The 13,833-nt window shown below is 38.6% G+C and overlaps 1 protein-coding gene across 2 annotated transcripts in view; it reads left to right on the plus strand.

The window, feature by feature from the left end:
• NAMPT (nicotinamide phosphoribosyltransferase) overlaps positions 1-13,833 on the plus strand; it is a 33,054-nt gene that overhangs the window by 18,074 nt on the left and 1,147 nt on the right. The window contains exons 4-12 of one of the 2 annotated variants that reach the window (XM_048301303.1): positions 276-404; positions 857-1,015; positions 1,375-1,511; positions 3,355-3,580; positions 4,119-4,238; positions 6,783-6,800; positions 9,905-10,045; positions 10,192-10,326; positions 12,061-13,833. The exon at positions 12,061-13,833 is cut by the window's right edge and continues 1,147 nt beyond it. In XM_048301303.1, the coding sequence (XP_048157260.1) occupies positions 276-404; positions 857-1,015; positions 1,375-1,511; positions 3,355-3,580; positions 4,119-4,238; positions 6,783-6,800; positions 9,905-10,045; positions 10,192-10,326; positions 12,061-12,174 (1,179 nt within the window). In that variant the 3' untranslated portion in view covers positions 12,175-13,833. The remainder of the gene's footprint in view (positions 1-275; positions 405-856; positions 1,016-1,374; positions 1,512-3,354; positions 3,581-4,118; positions 4,239-6,782; positions 6,801-9,904; positions 10,046-10,191; positions 10,327-12,060) is intronic. The other variant, XM_048301304.1, reaches the window with a different exon arrangement.

Consider the following 13,833-nt stretch of genomic DNA (forward strand, 5'->3'; position numbering starts at 1 on the left):
GCCCAATACTACTGATATATACTACTACTGATAACCATCATTTGTTTTGATAAAGAGCCTGGTTTTTAAGTGACAGGATTTTCAGCCTTTTTTCCTAAGTGTGGATTTTTTCATTTATTTGGGCTGATGGGTTTATTTTCAGGGTTGAAAGAAATTAAGAAGAAGAAAGCTTTATTAATAACTCATAGCCTGAATTTTATCCATTGCAGTTAAATAAAAGAGAGCTAGGTCCTCATCTTTCCTATTGTCTAACAATATTACTGTTTCTTACACAGAAATACGATGGCCATCTTCCCATAGAAATAAAAGCTGTTCCTGAGGGCTCTGTAATTCCCAGAGGAAATGTTCTTTTCACAGTAGAAAACACAGATCCAGAGTGCTACTGGCTCACAAATTGGATTGAGGTCAGTTTTGGAAATTCAATGTGTTTTTTCTAAATACGTATTAGTGGATGTAAATGTAAGGTTGAATCCTGTATTGCTTTAAAGGAAATCTCAGGCAACTTTCATTTTCTGCTTTAATTCTTTTCTGTAGTCCTCTTACCTTTTTCCCCACCTGGCAAGAGATCATAATAATTGTACAGGAAATTCACAGCAGTACTTTTATGCATAAAAACAAAGAGTGGGGGGACCTGTGTGTCAGTAGTTTGCGATTGATAACTCCCAAGAGGGTCAATACCTTGCCTACCTTATAAAGGCTAATTACTTAAGCCCTAAAGTAAACTGTTGGAGGCATCAGTACTTTCTGAACAGGGAATGAAAATAGATAGACCTTTTTGTGCCTGATTAAATGCCAAGTGGACATTGTTAAGTTCTAAGCAAATATACACCTAATATTGTGATGGGTTTTGTTTTAGACTATTCTTGTGCAGTCATGGTACCCAATCACAGTGGCTACAAACTCTAGAGAGCAGAAAAAGATTTTGGCCAAATATTTGCTGGAGACTTCTGGCAGCTTGGAAGGACTGGAATATAAACTGCATGACTTTGGTTACAGAGGAGTTTCTTCACAAGAGGTAATACTGCTTGTCTAATAATTTGAAAAGTCTAATTTGTTGCTAACTATAAAGAATTGTAGCATGTCTGTTAACCTCTGTGTCCCTGTTCTCCACTGAAATTGTGAATGCACAGAACACTGTTTGGACTATGTGTGGAGGGGGAGGTCTGGGCTGGGGGTGGGTGCAATGTCTGAACTGTGAGCGCTAGACTGGGAGAAGTTTTGTCTGTCTTCCCAGTGTAAGTGAATGAAGAGAGTATAGAGTACTGGTGAAATGGGAATTGAGTCAGAGTTTTGCTGTTACAAACTAGTGCTAGGTGGTGACTAGATTTAGGCTTCTATATTTGGCATGAAAACTGAAAGTTGCATCTTTTTCAGACTGCAGGAATAGGAGCTTCAGCTCATTTGGTGAACTTCAAAGGAACAGACACTGTAGCAGGAATTGCATTAATTAAAAAGTACTATGGTACAAAAGATCCAGTTCCAGGATATTCTGTTCCAGCTGCTGAACACAGGTAAGATACTAGGCTAAGCCTTTCTAAAAATACCTTAGGAAAATGTAATTCTTTTCTTACCCATCTTTGTATCCAGAAATATACCATACAATATTAGCCATGACTGGTCCAGTTGCTGAAGCTGCAGTTCTGTACTGATGCCTCTATATGTTCTAGGGGCACATAAGTAGCATGGTTGTTCTTAGCTATAAATGTGTTTTAAATGTTTTTAACTATAACCTTCTTATCAGTGTCTGAATAAATTTGGAAAATTCTTTTTAGAATAAGCTTGAAGGCTTACAGTCTATAGATATTGAGGATTCACATTATGAACTTCAAACTTTGTTTTAAATATAAAATCATAAATTGAAAAACTCTTAAGTTGCAATTCTGGACTCTCAAGTTGATGTTCTCCTTCTAGAAAAGGCAGTTGCTCTCAAGCTTCCCATCAGTCTAACTAGTAATGGTAAATCCTTGCTATATCACTAAGAATTGTGAATGAGTTTTTAAGAGTGAGAGACTGATCTCAGACATTTGAGATAGAGAGCTCTTGCTTTTTTTCAAATCCGCATCCTGTACAAGGTTGGGAGTGAATGCAAATCCTTGAATTTCAGTTGCATGTCTACACACTGAAATGAGAATATGAAAGAAGGTTGTGTTTTTCATATTGAGCACAAAAGCTGGTTAACTATGTAGTGTTGATTTTGAATAGTTAGTATTCATGTAGGATTGCAAGACAGATAATGGAAAGGCTTGCATGAATAGCCCTTGTAGAGTAGTGGTCATCTTTGAAGGAGCACTGCTTCATAGAACTTTCTGTAGCATTGCTGTAATGCTGTTCTAGAACTCCTGCTTGATCAACAGATGTGACAGTTTTTGTCTGAAATTTCTGATGACCCAAACTACTGTAAAATTTTTTGTAATGAAAGCAAAAGCAAACACATGGAGTCAAGATCAAGTGTCTTTTGCACAGCATACTGAAGTGGTGGCATTAGAGCAGAGAGCTTAAACTGCCCTGCCTAAAGTTTGCACCACCAAATACAGACTGCAGTCACCCTTTCTGAGTTAATACACAAAAACAGTCTCATACAAGAGACCCTAATTTTTACAGAATTGTTGTACTGTTCCACAACCTCCAGTACAAGGTGGTGTTGTGAGCATGGTGCTTGCCCCTGGCATGTCAGCAGGGCTCTTCTGGGACTGCCCCAACCTCTTTGAAATAGTTTGTTTGTCTCCCCACTACCATGATCTGGGACTTGTCCACACAGCAGGTAACGCTGGAATTTTAAGGTAAAAATTCAATGCCCACTGACTCTCATGCTGTGCACAAGAGCATTTTTAGGTCTTTGCACACAAGTTACTAAAGTCATTTATGTCAGCTGATTTGTGACGACCACATACAGAGCAGCTGATGCAGATCAGCTGCATGCAGTAACTTACTACTGCTCTCAGCAGCTCTGGTTTATGTGCTCACCTGTGGTAATGTTCCTCTGGAAGAATGTTTGTATAAGTGAGAATATTCGTTTTATATCACTATTAAAAAACAAAATAAATTCTGTTTTCTTCTTTAGTTTTTTCTAACATATGGTGTGGTGCTTCGTTCTCGACTTCCTATTTTGTAGCATGAAGTTGTAAGAGCAGATGTTCTGTTCTTGCATCTATAGCTCCCTAGCTGTCTGAATTTAGTCTGTTTATTTAGTATATAGTGTATTTATCATCCATGCAACACAGAGCTGATAAGCACATAGTTTCTGCTGTCTTGTAATCATACTGCTTATCATTGTCTTGAACTGTTGCTGGTAGGAAATACAGAATGACATGTAAATGCAACTCTAATACGATTTTTTTTAAATTGCCTTTGCAGTACCATAACAGCTTGGGGGAAAGATCATGAAAAAGATGCTTTTGAACACATAGTAACACAGTTTTCTTCAGTGCCTGTATCTGTGGTTAGCGACAGCTACGACATTTACAATGCTTGTGAAAAAATATGGGGTGATGACCTAAGGCATATAATTGAAGCCCGAAGTCCAGAGGCACCACTTATTATTAGACCAGATTCTGGGAACCCCCTTGACACTGTTCTAAAGGTAATCCTTCCTTGAAGCCATTTGTATACATGATTGAGAGGGCAATTGTTTGTTTGGTAGTGACACCCCAAGACATTGGCATATCACAAATAGGAATTCTGAATGACCTTTGTCAGCTGATAAGAAAAACTCCTAGCTGAAATGTTTAATTTTAAATATTTGTGGCTTGCAAAATCAGAGAAAACTGAAAGCCTCATCCACTATCTTAAGGGGGGTCACAAGAAGAGCAGGATCTTCAGCTGACACATTCAATAACAAAAATTCACAGCAAGCAAAGGGAGGAAGGGGGGTTCTGATTAGCTCTTGGGTGCAAGTTCATAAAGACCATATTGTCTGTGGCTGCTTTAAGGGCTTCCACCACAATGGCTGGCATGCTTTTTCTTTGTGTGGGTAGATTTAGAGCATGATTCTGTGGGTATATTTATGGATTTATTCTAGTGTTTTAGAAAAAGCATGACTTAAATGGGAGAATAGTTTCTTTATTAGAATGGCAGGATTTTATTTTCGTTTTGAACTGTCTCCTTTCCCTTTTCAATAGGTCTTGGAGATCTTGGGGAAGAAGTTTCCCATTACAGAGAATTCAAAAGGCTACAAGTTGTTGCCACCGTATCTCAGAGTTATTCAAGGGGATGGTGTGGATATCAACACGTTGCAAGAGGTAGGAGATCCTGTTCATTTGTCAGGGTGGTGCTGGCAAGGTTGATATTTAATCTGGACTCTTACAATTAGTCAGATGTTGCAGCAGAGACTGCTGACTCCTGCCCTTCATTCCAGACACTGGCAGTGGTATCTTAATGCGTAAAACATATTCATTAAAACTCCACAGGAAGTTATTAAGATGCATAAAAAAACCCTAAAAGGCATTTTCTAATCCCCCTGTTGTAACCCTTCTCTTTCCACTGTCTCTCCTTTTGTTTGCTTTCATCATGCTTGTCAAGTCTAATTGAGATCAAAATCTGGCAGTGTTTGGTAATTTCATTGATGTCTAAGGCACACTGCATGATCACTGTGCTGCAGCAATAGTAGTAATTAGGTGGTTTGGCTCTTTAGTTATGTACCATCTGAAGTCTGCTTGTCCTCACATATTGAAGGTGTCGTTTTGAAGGAGACTTTAAAACTGAGGCTAAGGAAGGCAAGTTCCTCGATAAGGCAACTAGTGGAATAAGGATTAGTTGAAAACCCAGAAAATGTGTAACAAATTAGGGTACAGTCTGAGTCAAAATAGCAATTTTACCAAGACATAAATTGATAATTTAGTAGATTCTGCATGCTTGAAACAAGTCATAAATTCACTGCTATGGACTAGGGGTAGATACTAGGTACTTCAATATGGTTTTAAAGGTATAGACTGTAGTAACAACAGATAACAAAGGGCATGTAAGAGGAAGAGGACTTGACTTTGTCAGGTTTGTCCTGAGTCTTTCATCTTCAGCTGTATTAGAGTTCAAAACCAGAAATAAGTTGAATAAAGTTAAGATTAATTTTACTTGAATTTATTGACACTTGTCTTAGCTTTCTAGACTGACACATCCTTAAGTTCTTCTTAACAAAGCTGACTTCTGCTACTTCTCAAAATTAGGAGTGAGGGAGGTATCAATTTTGGGTTTTAGTTAGTGTGAAGCTATCTGCATGTCTACCATGTTCACTTAATGTTAACCTCAATGACAGAACTCCGATTTGTCGCTCAGATCCCTAGAGAGCAGTTAATACTGAGATTGTAACCTGATAGACCAGCTATAGTGCAGTCATGCTCTGCAGTTTTTTTTCCCGCCTCCAATGGCCTTTAAAGTAAATTCAACTTTTTTTTTTTTGTCCCCTGTGGCTTTTTGACAATATACAGCTATGCTAATATGCCTAACAGAACACAAGCATGTGAGGTTAATAGCTGGAAAGAAAGTCTTGTCGTTAGATAGCAGGGGAAGAGACTCTGTTAAAGAAAACAAAGCCCACAGAGAAGTAAACATTTCTGCTTGTTCTGAACAACAGTCTGACAGGCCTGATGCCTGTGTTAGGCAAAGTATGTTAGGGCTGAGATTTTCATGAGTTGTGAGAGGACAGAAACTGGGCTGTTCTTTCTTGTAAGGAACTCTGGTTGCTTTTTCTAAGTTATACTGGACAAAATTCAAGGATGTCATATAGCATAGATTCTAGTTAAAATATTAAAGCAAGTATATAAAAATCTTTGCATTAGAGTGAAAAATGCTCTGATCTCCAAGTTTTAAATAGAGCAGTAAAAAATTGCAGCAGCTAATGGGAGACGATGAGAGGTGGAATGAACAGTTCTTTGTTCAGGTGCTCTGCCTGTTTACATATTTTCCTTATGAAGCTGTAATTGAGTATGAGAAGTCTACCCATAACATGTAATAGAAGAGAGCAGAAGATCCAGCTCCCCAAGACATACAGAGCAGCCAGATCACTGCTGCCTAGTGGCACCTTCTCATCTCTTCCTGACACGAATCTTGCAGTGCCTCGTGTCAGCTTAGGTCACTGAACCGCTAGTCATTAAAATAATTTAGACCACACATGTAGCAGCAAACTAACTCAGCCAAAAGTGATCTGTTTTGTGGTTTAGTGAATTAAATTGTCCCCCAAAAAGGGGCTAATACTCACCAGCACTATATAGGAGAAAACTAACTGTTTTTTAGAGCTGCGAAAAACAGGCAGGAAGGAAAGTGACATTTCTCATTTGACAGCAGCAAATTATGTTGGAGCAAAATGACCATGATTTTGCAACCTAATTTTAGTTTTATTTAAATATCATGGATCTCTTCATCCTCCTATGTCAGCAAACGCCAGGTTTTATCATGCTTTTAGAAAATTAGATAATAGCATACCACTAAAAAAACCCTAAAACAACAAACAAAAACCAAAACAACTCACCAAAACCAAACCAACACTGAAGTATAATTCATTCTTTTCCAGAAGGAGTTAACATGAACAAATACAAATGTATTACTGTGTCCATCTTTTTTTCCCCCCTCTTGTAGCCTTTGCAGGATTATTATTCCAATTACTCCATATCAACATTCAATTCTAGACATGATTTATTGTTACAGATCAGATGAAAGGTAATGGGTACAGCAGGAAAATCTAGAATGGGTAATGACCAATAGTCTCATTTAGCTATCCAAAGTAGCTGAAACAACAATATAGAAAACAACTCAGAGTGTAAACTGGATTTTAAAATTCTTTGTTTTAATAGGGGATGCTGGTAGAACAGGTAAGGAAACTTTTTAAACTTTCTTTGCATTTTCACTTTTAAAAATCATTCCAATCTGCTAACTCCACAATATACTACACTTTCAAAGGATTTTCTTTGAACATTCAATTTCCAGATGTCTTTAAATCTTTACACAAAAAATCCTCTAATCTGGAGTCACAGTTGATGTATTAATCATGCTCATAATGGTCAGAGGAAGCTGGTCAAAACCTTGGCACCTGCATTGGGAACAGTGTATAGGTTTGAAAGTGTGAAACAAAAAATTCTTCTGTATTGTTTTCCTTTGTGGGAGGCTTCAGTTGTTTCAGATCTCCCCCTTCTTCCCTATTATTGCTGCTGTTTGCCATCTCTCCCTGATGCCTTAAGAGGCCTCCTAGAAAACAGAGACTAGATAGGAGTAAGGGAATAAAAGAGGTATTTATTTGAAAGGCCTTCAAAGGTACACCCTGGGGAGCCTGAAGCTATTCTCAAAATGGACCCCAAGATGGACAACAGGTCAGGAGTTCTTCCCCCTTTTATAGGTTGGGTTCATTTGCATAGCAGGGTTAATTCTCCAATTAAAGCTTCAGTTTGCCCCTCAGCTTACTCCCCCCTTAGTGGCTCTTTGGTTTATAGTTTTGGCCTAGGACAGTCTTGGTGTCCTTGGAAAGCAGGGCTGGAGAGGCTTTGTTATGTCTACCTAGCATGAGAGAGCAGAAATTAACAGGCTCCAAGAAACTTCAGAGTCACACACCAAGCAGTACAGAATTTGAAAAATACACAGGCTAAAACCTAAGGCATCATCCCCATATCTAAGGAAGTAACAGAATCTGGGTCTTTGCTGTGGGTCAGCGGGTGTTACAGTCAGAGCTGTCTTTCAGCTTAGTTTGGATTTCTCTTCCCCTTCTCACCAGACAAAGATCAATCTAAGTAAGGAAATCCTTTGAGAGAGAGTGGAAAGCTAGAAGCCAGTTGTTCACCCAAGGTAAGTGAGGAGTTGTGCCTGTAGCACAAGATGAACAAACCATCTGTAAATGAGAGCAGGAACACAAGCTGAAAGGGGGTTCACATTTCTTCTCACCTAGGCAAGAGGGTTAAGCAGCCATGGCCCAGCTATGCTGTACTTGCACTAACATCTGTTAACCTGCAGGCATGAAGCCTCAGCATCACGTGCTTTGGTGTAGGATGTTGTTTATACCAGAGAGTTGTGGGTTCAGTGTCAGACCTGGCCTTTGCACAATAAGGCAAGCAGAACACCTTGGCTCAGGCTTGGCCAGCAGTTCACATAGCTTCAGGCTTGCTCAGGGTCTGGACAGAACCAGAGGCCAGGTAGAGTTTACCTACATTTGCCTCTTTAAAAGACAGCACAGATAAGTAGAGTCCATATCCAGGCCCACTTAAGTCTCATTTCTTATGGCAGTATTAGGCATTTTGCTTAAGTAGAGGGTATACAAAATACCTTTTCTTACCCTTCCTTTGTCAACTTTAGTTACTTCTGAGATGCTTAAAGAAGAATTTAATTAGTTTCTTTCCTTCAGCTTCCCTGAGTACTTCTTTTAACTGCTTCCAGGGGAATCTAATCACCTGAAAATAAAGATTCCTTTTGCTCTTGGTCACTGAGAGGGTATGATGTCTACTGCTAAAATCCACAAGATTGTCACATATTTGAGAGGGCATTTTTTCAGGATACAAAGCTTCTAAAGGGTTCTCTTAAGTGGAAGTCCTGGTGGTAGAGCTTGAGATTAATTTTGCTTGATTTCCTGAATGAGGCTGAAAAAAAAAGCTGGTGCCATTGGAATAATGGAAAGTCACTGATAAGATTTCTCCTGGAGAAATCTAGTGGGAAGGTGTTCCAAGCATGCCCTCAGAAGGTTATGACTCTGCTGTCCACCTGTCCTGTTGACTGGCCTCTGTCAGGCGTTTGGAGTATCTGTGAAGACAGTCTGCATGTGACTAAGTGCATAAACAAAGCACTAGTGTGTGCTTTTGTGTGCACTACCAATTTGTCACGGTCTGAAATGGAAATGTGGTTTTCTATTTTTTTCCCCTCTTATGAGCCTTAGCTGTCCCTTAAAAAAGCAGCTTGACATCACTAGCTAGTGAAACACTCCTGTTCAGTGTTACTCTGGCATTTCTTCTTGATGCAAGAGGCTAAGATTGCCCAAAATATTACCAGATTTCTCACTATGCTGATTTTTGAAACTCTGCAGTGTTCCCCATAGTTTATGTCCTTCCATTCTGCTTCTCAGCTTTCTTTTTTTCTGGATGGATGGTATTTTGCTATCTCACCTACTCTGGTTTTCGCACCTGCTTTTGTTAGTAAAATGTTAGGAGAGGAGAGTTTGAACTCCTGTTCTGGGGCTGTAACCATCATTTCAGGCTTTCATAAGGGTAACAGGTCAGGAGAACAAAACTTGGCCCTTTATGAGCATGATCAAATGAGCAGCCATTACTCCAGGCTTGAGGATGTCACATTTGTCTGGATAGAATGAGGGTGGAGGGAAATGATACAGTAACTTTGACCTTGACTGTTGCTAGCAGTGCAGTTCACATTGACCTGTGCCTGCCGAAGGAGGTGGCAAAGCAAACTCTTTGAGCAGCTTTATGTATTTTCATGTCACATCTTCGAAATTGCTAATCTTATTCTAAACAGCGTGATTTTCAAGAAAATTGCTCTGTTCAAGTCTTTGGTCAAGAGAGGGTAATAACTTTCTGGAGCTGAGCAGGATGACTGCATTGTTTCAGGATACAGGCTCTGCTTCGAGGTCTTCCCATAATTCTGAGAAATTGGAAGGCTCTGAAATATTCCCATGAAATCTTTTATTTTCTTTAGAGCACTGTTTCTCCGGGCACTGCATTACTGTGCCACCCTAGTTTGGGAAGTATATGTGTGGGCATGATAGTTGTGTTACAGGAAAAGCTGTCCAGTTACATGCTGGAACTATAAATAAAAATGCAAACAGTGGGCCAAGTATTGGCCAAATTATTACGTACATCTCCTGGAAACTGAATGTTAGTCGGCTTAATTGTCTGTAAAAGCATCTTGTTTAAGTAGTATAATATTTTTATGGAAAAATGGCATGGCCTAAAAGTATGCTCCATCATAATTTTCTTTTTCTTATTAGATTGTGGAGGGAATGAAGAAGAATAAATGGAGCATTGAGAATATTGCCTTTGGATCTGGTGGAGCTTTGTTGCAGAAACTAACCAGAGACCTCCTAAACTGTTCCTTCAAATGTAGTTACGTGGTGACCAATGGCCTTGGGGTATGTCTGTACAGCTTCTACCACTCCGCTTTGAGTAGCGGCCTCCCCACTTGAAAACCTGTTTGACATTTCCTGTTACGTTACCACCATCTGCATTAGGTCCCACAAAGCCCTTTCCTCTTAAAGAAATCCTCTCTTCATTTTAGGTAAATGTCTTCAAAGATCCTGTTGCCGATCCCAACAAAAGGTCAAAGAAAGGACGGCTTTCGTTGCATAGGACACCTGCTGGAGAGTATGTGACACTCGAGGAAGGCAAGGGAGATCTTGAAGAGTATGGACAGGTATGAATTTTCAAAATCTGTTATATCATTCTTCATGCAAAAATAGACTAAGAAAAAGCAGGTTATAACTTAATTTCAGAATTTATTTCTGATTTGTCATTTTGTTCAACTCCCATCTTATTACCTCAAAAATTACCTCAGTACCAAATTCAGTAACAGCAGAATGTTAGAATGGCAGTAGAATGTTCAGGTTTTACAATTACAGATCTTTCTCTTTTGTCTTCAGAAACATGAGAACATTACTGCTTTTCCCCCTAACTAAAGTCTCAGTGTTGCAGAATATATACTGGCCGGGTAGTTTTGTTTGGCCTATATTGCACAATTTGAGTAGCAACCCTAGCTGGAGGTGGAACAGGGACAGCTGTAACTAAAATGTGTTTCTACTTCCTCACTGAGACTTTCATAAATAGTTCCTTCAGGAGTTAATGCCCTGTACACAAAATAGTTCCACACTTTTCAAAGATGTAAATTTAAACCAGGAATTCAGTTTCCCTGTGAATTCTTTACAATTGCAAAACAGAATGCTATTTCTGTGAAATAAGCACAAACTTTATGCCAATCTCAGGCTTTCAGTTTGATATGTGTCATGTTTTCAGCATGCAACATGAAACATTAAACTGCGTGTTGAGTCTTTTCCCAAGTTAAGAGGACTGAAAATAAGTTGTCAAATTGCACTTCTGCTTTTAGAAGCTGAAATTCTTCCGGTATACAGAAGCTGTTTCTGTGCTACTAGGCAGAGGGGTACTACTAGGCACATTGTTTAGCATGACAGTAAGCATAAAACTGAGTTGTCTGAAAAATCTCAACATAAAAACAACCGGAGTTATATGCCCTGAAGATACTCTGCTGTGGGCACAAATATCTTGTATAAATTAGAAACCTTTTTCTATGCACATATTCATGTACATATGTTAGCGATGAACATTCATATGTATGTAGAGAGGGAAGGACCAAATGGTGAGAAATCTCTTCAACACAAAGTACAAGACTTTGGCTCTGAAATTAGCCGATATATTGTCCCTTCACTTTTGACAGATGAAATTATTCATTAGAACTTCTTTTGTCCCAAGCTATTAACAGATGAAACTATTCATTCGAAAATCTTTTTGGTCCCAGGGTATTAGAGAGGGTCATTGGTGTGGTTCTGGGGCTCCCTGGAAATCCCAGGGAAAGGTACCCTTCTATGGGCCCATTTCCCTAAAACCACAGGTCCTTGCAGTAGGTCACCAAGTGGAGGGACTGCTCAGTGTTGCTGCTGTGCTGACTTCTGCTGCCAGCTGTGCTTATTGCCCTTCCAAATTGCTGTGTGCAAGCCCTTCCTGATAGGCTGTTTTACAAAATATGTGAGCAAAGAGTACTGTGAAGAAAGATAGTTCCTTTTTTTTTCTAGAGAAAAAAATACTTCCTGAACCTCTGTAATTGAATTGTATTTGACTGATTGAGTGTCTTCTTTCTTAAAAACTACTCTGGCAAGGTGTATTGAGCATGTACTTGGCTTTGGCCAGGTGTAGATACCTCACTCAAGGGACTACTCAGCACAAAGCTGCTGTCTGTGCACAGGATGACCCAAGCCCGTTCTTTTGTGTAACCATTAGTGAAAGGTGTCAGAAGAAGCTGTAAAGATTTCCTATCTTGACAGTCTAAAGTTCCAGTGTTACCAGGCTGGATTTGAATGCTTGCTTGTGTAAGCTGTTTGCCAAATCACTCTTGCTAAAACAGTGATGTTTCTTACAGGACCTGCTTCACACAGTATTTAAGAATGGAAAGGTAACGAAGTCATATTCATTTGATGAAGTAAGACAAAATGCCAGGCTGAAGAACAGTGAATTACAGACAGCATCTCACTAAGTTCCATTCCATGTCTGTGTATGTGTGTTTAACTAGTTCGTACTGCATAGCTACTGGTTTATTGTACAGATTTGTGTGTTTGTGTTTTATGACATTGTAGCCAAATTATTTGTTGGTTTATGGACATACTGCCCTATCTTTTGCCAGTCTTTAGAAGATGAAATCAGGAAATGGTACTTACATTGTAAAACATATTTAATGTTAGTGTGCTTTTTAGGGCCCTTTGCCAGTAGTGATTCAATCTGGTATTGATCTTTTCACAAATAAGACAGAGCTGAGAAACTTTTTTATATATAACAGAATATCACAAAATGGATTTACATAAAATTATCATGATTGCTTTATGTTTATATTTAACTTGTATTTTTGTACAAACAAGATGGTGTAAAATATATTTAAAGTTTCAATAATTAAGTCTTTCCAACTTTTCATGATTTTTATGAGCACAGACTTTCAAGAAAATATTTAGTGGGGGGGGAATCCATTGCCTTTTGTCCATTAATCAGCAAATAAAACATGGCCTTAAAAGTTTGTTGTGACATTGTTCCATTTGACAACTAAATCAGGACTCGTATCTCCTTAAGATCCCATAGAGTTGCTGACCTCACCATTTCTTGTAGTTGTCTGTATTAGTAAATCTGCATTAAACAAAATTACTGTTCTTACTAGAAGGTTTAGGTACTACAGACCTTGCTGGCACAGTAAGGTATGTAAGTGAAATGCCAAATTTGAAAGGATTCTCTACTGCAACTTAACTTGCCAAGTCTATCCCACTTGGTATATGCACCTCAATATTTTAAGAGTAAAGTTTTTAAGAGATCTCCTCTTCCACTATAGAATATATGTGTAAAATACTGAAATATGGAAGCGGTGTATTTTAAAGTAATTACACTTCTGGGTTTATTTTTCATATACTGTAAGTGACATGACTTTAAAGCAAAATACTGGACTGGGTAGTGCACTTTTTTACTTTTTTGTATTTTTTTCATTGATTTGCCTTTTGTCAGACTGGATGTTAAATTGTAAAAATGTTTAACTATTTTTGTTAACAACTTTAATAAAACTCTATGCTAGCCAAACTCCTACATAAATGGCAGACCTGTTTCCCCTTCTCGCACCATCCGTTTGGTGTGAGGAGGGGCTTTTATTTTGCAGAGGGTAACTGTAAAACAATGTGTTTGAGAGATACTTTTGAACTGTCTGCACTTGATTGTATTTGCTCTCTGCATATGCTTGATATGAGTATCTGCTGGAAAATGAAACTGTTGAGGATTTTATTTGAGAAGCTATGTAGTAACCTCTGAAATGTTTGATAGTACTGTAGGATGGCTCTCACTAGAAAAGTACCTCCCTTACTTAGAAACAAAAAACAACAACAAAAGCAAACAGCTCTTGTTCTGCTGGTGATCACCTATCAGCCAATTGCTTAATGTAGTGATGTAATTAATGCTTCTAATTAGTAAATGATGTTACTGGAAAATGTTAGAGGTCTAAAATAATTTAAGCCTACAAAATTTTATAAAATGTGCTTTTAAAGGAAGATTGAAAAGCCATACTTCATTGTTCTTATTCTCTCACCAAAAAGGGCCACATCAAAGCATCCATAATATTTCCAGGGTTTGTGGTTAAGACGTTTATGCCCAGTCTCAATAGTTATTG

This window comes from Corvus hawaiiensis, chromosome 4 (assembly GCF_020740725.1).
Source record: "Corvus hawaiiensis isolate bCorHaw1 chromosome 4, bCorHaw1.pri.cur, whole genome shotgun sequence".
In the NCBI taxonomy this organism is placed as follows: domain Eukaryota; kingdom Metazoa; phylum Chordata; class Aves; order Passeriformes; family Corvidae; genus Corvus; species Corvus hawaiiensis.